At 36.5% G+C, this 8,791-nt stretch overlaps 1 protein-coding gene across 1 annotated transcript in view; it reads right to left on the bottom strand.

The window, feature by feature from the left end:
• Nucleotides 1-5,436: 5,436 nt before the first annotated feature.
• The window catches only part of LOC108364338 (1-phosphatidylinositol 4,5-bisphosphate phosphodiesterase classes I and II-like), an 83,860-nt gene continuing 80,505 nt past the window's right edge, over nt 5,437-8,791 (bottom strand). The window contains exon 3 of the mRNA XM_017617980.1: nt 5,437-6,228. Within this exon, the coding sequence (XP_017473469.1) occupies nt 5,994-6,228 (235 nt within the window). The 3' untranslated portion in view covers nt 5,437-5,993. The remainder of the gene's footprint in view (nt 6,229-8,791) is intronic.

Genomic DNA, 8,791 nt, shown 5'->3' with positions numbered 1-8,791 from the left:
CGAGTTGGGCGAACGTTCCAAAAGCTGCTATTCAATCGCTTGTTCTGTATGGAAAAAGGTTTCACAAGCAAATGGATTTTAACAACTTATAATTTTCGTGATAAAAAATTAAAAATATTTGACATTTTCGAGACCAAATAATTTGAAAATAAATCAAATCAGCTGCTCTACTGATACTACCTGTTCAATGTACCTTGATTCGGCCTTTCACATGTACACAATCGGCTTCTTACACGTACACAATCCGAACGTCAACAGAAAGAGTAGAAGAGCAACAAATTTTATTTAGTTGCATGCAAACAATAGGCGAAGCAGGTTGGTGACGCATTATTGTTAAATAAAGTAGGTACAGTGAGCAGAATGAATGAAGATTCATTCAAAAATTTTATAACACAATTTTTCGTACATACACCCCTAGAAATAGGTATGTATATGGCAGAGCTGTGTAAGTGTGAAATCATTTTCAATTTTAAATCAACAATTTTTTTCTATCCAGTTTTCATTACTTATTCTTCGCTTAGGATTGAGGTTTAAAATTTTTGAATATTAAAAGAACTTTGTGAATTATGTATTTTTTTTAATACCAGACTAGTCCTCAATTAAAACATACAATATGTTTTGTTATTTATCTTTTGGTTTAATCGTTATTTTAAATTGTTCTTAAATGTCAAGTTTTACCTAATTTTAAAATAAATATATATTAGATATATATATTTTTATTTTATTTCTACTTGAAATCAACGAAATTTTCTTTTAATATTCAGAGTGCTCGAAGCACGTTATCTTTTTTGCTCAGAAATCCACACTTAAATTATAAAAAAATAATAATAATTTTGTACAATACAGACAAAATTTTACGAACTTTTTCCTTTCTTAGGGCCGTTAACTTTCAGTATATGTTTCTATGTTGTTTAGATCTAAAAAATAGCGCACAATGAAAAAACGGCAAAAAAACATACCAAAGTTTTTATAATAAGTAATACAACACAGAAATTTTTTTCCGTGCATTACCACCAACACATTCTCATTTTTTGTTTCATAACTAATACATGCTCATTTTAGGACTTTTCTCTTTTTGGCGGGCACTGCTTTAAACAACAAAGAAGGAGTCGTTTGACTGCGTTCAATTTACACAGGCGAACGAGAGCACAAAGCGTGTTGCCCGAGCACGAGCAACTCGGTGCCCCTCTCCTTTCCTCGTTCCGCTCTCTCCTACAAACGTCGAGTTGCGGCAACAAAAATCGCCGTGTGTAAATGAGCACTTAGCACAGCTTGCACTGCCTGTTCAATGCCTGCTGTTGTTTCCTCCGTCTCCTCTACTTCTTCGTCTTTATCGGCCACGATCACTGATACTGTGAGTGTGAGGGCGGGTTCGAATGCTGTGGCTGCTATTAATACGAGCGTTATACCTGCTGGTGCGAGTCGCTCTTCGCGCTCTGTTTGCTCTCCCGTACCCGCTTCTTCAAGTGCTACTGTTGCTGTTTCTGAAAGCGCAGTTAGTCAACGACGTAGCGTAAACGTAGGTTGACGTACGTAGCAGCATATCAAATTTACTGTTGATAGAGAGAGAGAGAAGCAACGGCAACGTCACCGCCATGCGGTGGTGAGTTTTCGTTAACACGCGAATCCCATAAAGTAGATCGTGTCTGCGTCAACCTACGTCTACGTTACGTCGTTGATTGTTTGAGCTTTGAGTCTCGGCCGACTGCTGCTGCTTCATCTTCGTCATTTCCAGTATTCCAATTTCAATTGTACTAACGACATTGAGTTCTGATGGTCAGCGTTCAACGTCTCAGCAAGCTTGGTCGTCTTATGCTGGTGCTCAGAGCTGCCAACTTGGCTCAAACCGGGCCAGTTTTGGCCCCATTTTACTTCAAATGGCACTTCATTTTTCAATTTGGAACAAAGTGCCAAAATGGCACTTTTCAAAAATAGTAATATTTCAACACATTTTTGTGAAATCCTTTGCGTGTACTTCTTTTTCTCCACTAAAATTTTCTAAGTTATATAGTGTATAAAACTGGTTTATTTTACTTTGGCATTGGACTTTTGTTTTAGAAATGTGTTTCAAATTTTATCGGTAAATGTTTTCAAAGCAATACATCGGTGTACTAAATGTATATACTTGGGGTGGAATTGTAAAACTATTTGGTAAAAATTTATTATACAGTGACTGATATCACATATAATGTAATACATAGTGTTAAAAGCTAAACTTTAGAAAACTGGTCTCCAAAAGTGTTTTTAAATATGGGCATTCCCATGGTGGCGCACGTGACAGTCGTACGATTTCAATGTGATACAAAAAAGGAATACCATTTGTTTTCTTTAACTTTTTTGGGCCATTGTATAGCACATAATTAGCTCTATATTTAACCGAAAAATGAAATCAATCGAACTGCTTGGTCCTGAAATATAAGCATTTAAAGAGAGTGTCGTTACGTGACAAAAAATGGAAGTTGATTTTTTCTTTTCTTACAAAATCGCAAAACTCTGCGAATTGTGGATGGCTATTTTCATGAAACTTATTTTAATATGATTTGGAGCAATTCTAGTTGTTTTTAGAGTTTTTTGAATTAATGCAAATTGTTTCAATTCTATTTTACAACGCCAAGTGTGAAACGTGACGTGACGTGGCGTCACGTGACATAAATTTCCATCGTTATATTTTTGTTAATATTGCTTTTAAATGAATTTTCAACGCAAATAAAACTTGTATTTTATGTAGAATATACTTTATATTTTGACTTCAGCGCCAATTCAGGGTCAATTTATTAAAAATCTATGATTTATTATGTTTCAACCACATACGCCAAATTCGAACCAAATCGGACCATAAATACGGTTTTTCGAAATATCTCGACCTTGGCACCACCTAGGAAGACCATTTTATGCAAACATGATTCTACTTACATAGCCAGTATATATTTTAAAAAGCAGACAAATCGGCCCGTAAATACGTTAGATATAAAACTTTTATTTTTTTTGTCGTGGTGGACCTTCCGCTGGAAACACCCATATATAAACATAAATGCATATGCGTTCTTAACCAGAACAACTGTGAGTTTGGATAAATATTTGATGGCCTTGAAGGTATTACTTGTCCACTTTTAAATATGAATTTTTATACATTTAATAGTTGTATGATTCCTGGTTTGACCATTATGAAATGTAGAAACCATTATTTGAAGCGACCAAAATATCAATATTTGGACAAACTCTGCGGAATAATGTTAATGGATAATTACCATAGAAAGTACAAAATAATTGGTTGCCAGGGGATTATTTAATTTGGTGGTACTTTCAGTTTCATAAAATATTCACCAATTATTTATAAACTGCTGTAAAAGATTTCACGAAAATCAACCATTTGACGGATGCATTAATAGAACCGCAAAATGTGTAATATTTCATGGTGCACATGGGAAAAAAACATCGATAGTGACAAAAAAAACATCGATAGTGGGGAAATTGGTAAATATCGATACTATCGATAGTGCCATCGATTGTTTTCCAACTCTAGTGCATCATCCAAAATAAATTGCTTTTCGCTGTCAAAAGTAAAGTGTGTACCGAACAGCATGGTTTCTTTCCAGGCCGCTCAACAGTATCTAACTTTGCTTAGACGATTGTATCGCAGCCTTTCAATCAGGGTATCAAGTTGACACCGTTTATACAGACTTCTCTAAGGCCTTTCATAGGGTTTCCCAAGTGATCCTGATTAAAAAATTAGCACGCATTGGTTTCCACTCAGTATTCCTTAGATGGATCGCTTCTTACTTGCACAATCGTCGTTGCATGGTTGCTGTTTACAACGATAGATCTATTCCGTTTGTTGCTTGTTCTGGGGTACCACAAGGTAGTATTCTGGGACCGTTGTTGTTTGTTTTGTTTATCAACGACATTTGCTCTTGCTTCGCGTCAGCAAGATTTTTGCTATATGCAGATGACCTTAAGATCTACTCGTTTATCAGAAGCTATCATAACTCTGCATTGATGCAAATCGATTTCGATAATGTGAGTAACTGGTGTACCAACAATCGTTTGTCCCTGAACATAACCAAGCGTTTCCATTTAACATTTTCTAAGCCTGCCAATGTCATTGCCACCTATTACCACATATCTAACTCGCCCCTGTCACGGGTGAGTGAAATCAAAGATTTGGGAGTAATATTTGATTCTATGCTTGCCTTTACAAGACATATAAATTTTATTATTGCGAAACCATACGCCATGCTTGCTTTTGTCAGGCGTCATAGCTCGGATTTCTCCGATCCCTACACGCTAAAGCTTTTATATACTGCGTTTGTGCGTTCAAAACTGGAGTATGTCTCCTTCATTTTGTCTCCATATTATACGTGCCATGCTGCTAGAATTGAACGGATCCAGAAAGTATTCTTATACTTTGCGTTGCGTAATTTACGCTTCTCGGATCCTATCCCCACCTATGAATCACGATGCCTAGTGATCAAATTAAAATCATTGCAGATTAGAAGAATAACCCTATCTTTGTCTTTCGTTTTCGATTTGATCAGCGGTGATGTTGACATGATGCCCCATGCTCCTTGGGAGGATTTTCTTTAGTATTCCGGCTAGAGCCCTTCGTAGTTCGGAGTTTTTCTATGTTGGTATTTTTAAAGCTATTTATGTTCGAAATGCTCCTATTACTCGAGCCCTAATTGAGTTCAATAGAATCTCTAAATTTATTGAGATAGATTTTTCATTTCTAAAAGATCGCTTTTTGAAATCTTTGAATACTTTTTATAAATAGTATATTTAGTCATAATTTTCGTTTTTTTCTAAATACTGGCTGGCTTCCAAAACGTATCAATACAATGTTTGGAAACTGTTATACTGCGGTATTCACACTGTTTGTATATGCAGAGTTGCGACACATTGCAACCATATACATTGCATATTTTAAATACTCAATATACCAATAAACAATTTTAATGAATTTTCCATTTTTAAAACACCAATGGTAACCAATAACAAACGAAGCAACAACTTTGTTTCTGATGCGCTGATTGCGCTAGCGATGCGTTTCGATAAAATTTCGGATGCGTTTTGGAAAAGTATACATCGTCAACATTTTGTGGTTCGGCGTTATTGAACGTTATACTTTGTACGTATGCAAAGCAATTGACGTTTTGGAAGTCAGCTACTGTTTAACTTGTATATAAATATGTCTACTTAGCCTATAAGAATTTTTTATGTTCATTGTCATTGGCTTAATAAATAAATAAATAAATAAATTTATTATTATAAACTCTTCATACTCTGGTGTAGACTTGTATCAGATTCTATAAAATTGTAGTGTTATGAGCGGAATCACTTATAATGGGCAGATAACTTATCAGATTTATATGTTGCAAAAAATCTAATTGAATTATAGGCAAATATATAGTCAAAATCTTAAGGGATTCGCCACGATAGCAACGCTTGCATCGTTGGGGAGTTGGGGTTTAAAGAAAAAACTTTGAATTAATAAAATATTCAACAGTTCACTTTATTGGGTTAAAAAGTTCAGGTTTTCATTTGAGTTGTTACAAAGCACAAGAAGCGAAGGTTTTTATTCCGTCAGCGGTCGCGAATGATTTGACGATTCGGCTTTTCCTCCCTCTTAATTTCGGTGGCCAAGAATTGAGGCATTTTAGAGGTCAATGAGGTTGCCACAGTCCTCATTATGACCATACCGGCCCCCTGCACCGGTGCAGCCTGGTGCAAGTGTTGTTGTAGATCGTAGAGTGACGATACTGCCGCATTGACCAGGTGATGCAACTGCTGTCGGCGTTTCTTGACGTGGTCATTGCGAATTAGAGGCGCTTTTCGTTGACGACTGAATTTATCTCGCTTGGTGGTTTGCCGCGGATCATCATGGTGATTAGTAGATCGACTGGCCTCGTTGTTTGGCTTTCGTTGACGGCAATGATACAGCCGGGATTGCACGCTCCGACGGTGCTGCGTAGTGGAGTGCAGCCCCGATTTGACAGTCACCTTGCTAGCGAAGCGTTGAGGCTTTTTTTCATCATGGCGAGTTTACAAATGCGGCATCTATGTCGAGACGAGCATGAACCGGTTTGGTGAGAACTGGCAAGGCAGTTCATGCAATATTTGTGATTTCTAACTGCTTCGATTCTTTCGGGGACATCCATATTCCGAAAACTGGCGCACGCTTGTAGGGGGTGAAATTGGCAACAAATCTGACACTGATATAAATCGGGTGATCTGAAAAACACAAACAAGTGGATTAGAAATAAGGCAATGGAAGGTTGTAATGCAATCAAGCATACATTTTACCTTATATGAATTCGCCTTTTACTAATCTATTACAATTAAGAATTAAGAAGTTACGATATTGAAAAATGCAACCCTGTTGTTTTGCGAAAACAGCTAACGTTAAGTCAAAAAGTGGAAAATAAATTGGCGCCATTCCATACGCGCCATTAAACTCGAAAAGACGTGTTCTTAATTTTAAAGTTTCAAGAGTTCGGTCTCCCGGCCTTCGGGCACGTACAGACCCGGAAGCCAAGCGGAAAAACCTGCTAACGAGCCTGAGACTGCTGCGCCGTTCGACTTTCGCAGAAACTGCGAAACAGCAGCACTTGAGTGCGAGCACCAGCGGAGCGCTAGGGCTCCACCGAACAGTGCGACCCCAGCGGAGCACCCACGCGAGACAAGGAAAAGTGCGGCGTGTGTGTGTGTGGTAAGAGGTCAGTTCACATGGCGACCGAGACTGCGGCTTGCAAGATGGAGGCCCCCGGCGTGAAAAATGCAAAACCAAATAAACGTTTTAAAACTAAAAATTAAACAAACTCAAACGTACATATGACGCCGAAAACGCGTAAAAATTAAAAAAAAAAAAATGAACTGAATTTTCGATTTAAGATCAAAACCCGTACATACAAATACAAATAGTGGCGGTAACTAAAAATAAAAAATAAATAAACACGCGTATATACATATACGCATATACGCATATACATATGTGATGGCAAGAATATAAAAACGAGATGAACTCTATTCAATTTCACACAAATCACATACAGTGGTGGCGGTTAAAAAATTTAAAACTATAAATTACAAAACAAAACCTACAAAATCAAAATACGCACAATTCATTATATAAAAATAAAAAATAAAAATAAAATAAATAAATCACAAAAAGCGGTGGTACCAAATTTTTAAAACTCTATACATACAAAATTACTGAAAAAACCAAAAATGTACAGTTAAAACAAAAAGAAAACGGTGGTACCAAATTTGAACAGTTAACAAAAACATTGTTGGTGATGATTGGTGGACCGGTAACAAAGTGAAACAACAAAAAGTGCGGTTAAAAATTTAAAAACTCTAAAACTGAAATAAGTGAAAAAGTAAAAGTACAGTACTCCAAATAATAGTTGCACCAAAAACGCATCATATATCTGTTGTATAACGGCAAAAACGCCATCCACCAACCATAGCTGTACCCATGGCCACGCCATGCTACTGTTGTATAAAGGCATAGGCACCACGCCATAAAAGCGTCGCTAAGCCTTGGCGCGACGCAAGACAGCGAATTGTTATGATACAGACTGAGCGGGGGAACAATCAGCGAGAACACAACAACATCAACTTAGCAAAGCAGAGCAACAAGAACAGCACCACGAGTAGCGGTTTGCAGCATGGTATGATGCACAGTGTGCAAAAATTTCAAATTTTTTTTCCCCTCCATTTAACATTTTCATGTATCTACATATATAAAAACCAATGTACCTATTATTTCTATTTCATACGTATGTATATATATACATATCATTTGCTTATATATATATATTAAAATATGTTAATACATGCTTTCAACTGTATGCATATATGTGGTACTATTTTGCTTATGTAATTTCAGCTTCTGCGGTACAGTAGTGTGCTAATTTACTACAATCTTTATTTTTAACGTAACTTTGTGACAAATTAATGGTTTTTAACTAGAATTTTGCTTCGGTGCTTTGCAGCATTAGGCTGGAGTCACATTTTTGAATTTTGATGACCGTTATTTTTCGAATATTCAATACAACCGCTCATCAATTTAAAATTTTAAATCGAATTTCCGCCTGTGCCATGCCGTGTTTTTTATACAAAATTTGTGCTACTTCTTAATTGTTTTCTCGAAGGAAAACACCGTGACGTAAATAAAAGTTTGCGAAACCCAACAATTTTTCTTAATCAAAAAAAAAAGTTTGAAAAACAAAAAACCATCTTTTAAATTGCATGTGAGATATCACAAAGGAAAACAACATCCTTTTCCTATTGCATGGTTATACCCCTTATTGCATGCCAAATTTTCAGCGAACTATAATATTTGACTATTTCCTCAGTAAGTAATACATATATTCTTTTTATAAGCTTTTATTTAAATTGGTCATCCCGCGCAAATCACGGAAATTTCCAATCGATTTTAAACTGACTTCCCGACAAGTTAGAGACTTGAAATTTTCAGCATAGTTCCAATCACGATGACACTGCAATTTAAAATGTAAATGAATTCTCCATATGGTCCAAGGGTCTTGATTCAAGGCGGTCAAAAAATAGTAAGATTTATGGCTAACAGAGCGTAATTTGCCAAAAAACGTAAAACCACTATAAAGTTGTTAAAGCTGCCGGCGCCCCGCGGCGGTAGTGTAGCAAAGATATTCCTAGTCTAGATATGAGCCTAGTTGTAGGCATCATATCAAGGAGATACAATTAAAAGACTCCAGATGTCGCCCCGCCAGAAGAAGTTAAATATTGCGCCTAAATATATGCCATGCTA

Source organism: Rhagoletis zephyria, unplaced genomic scaffold, assembly GCF_001687245.7.
Source record: "Rhagoletis zephyria isolate East Lansing unplaced genomic scaffold, Rhagoletis_zephyria_1.1 Rzeph_scaffold_01538, whole genome shotgun sequence".
In the NCBI taxonomy this organism is placed as follows: domain Eukaryota; kingdom Metazoa; phylum Arthropoda; class Insecta; order Diptera; family Tephritidae; genus Rhagoletis; species Rhagoletis zephyria.
Note: the sequence above shows the minus strand (reverse complement) of the source record. Positions and strands in the feature narration are given on the sequence as shown.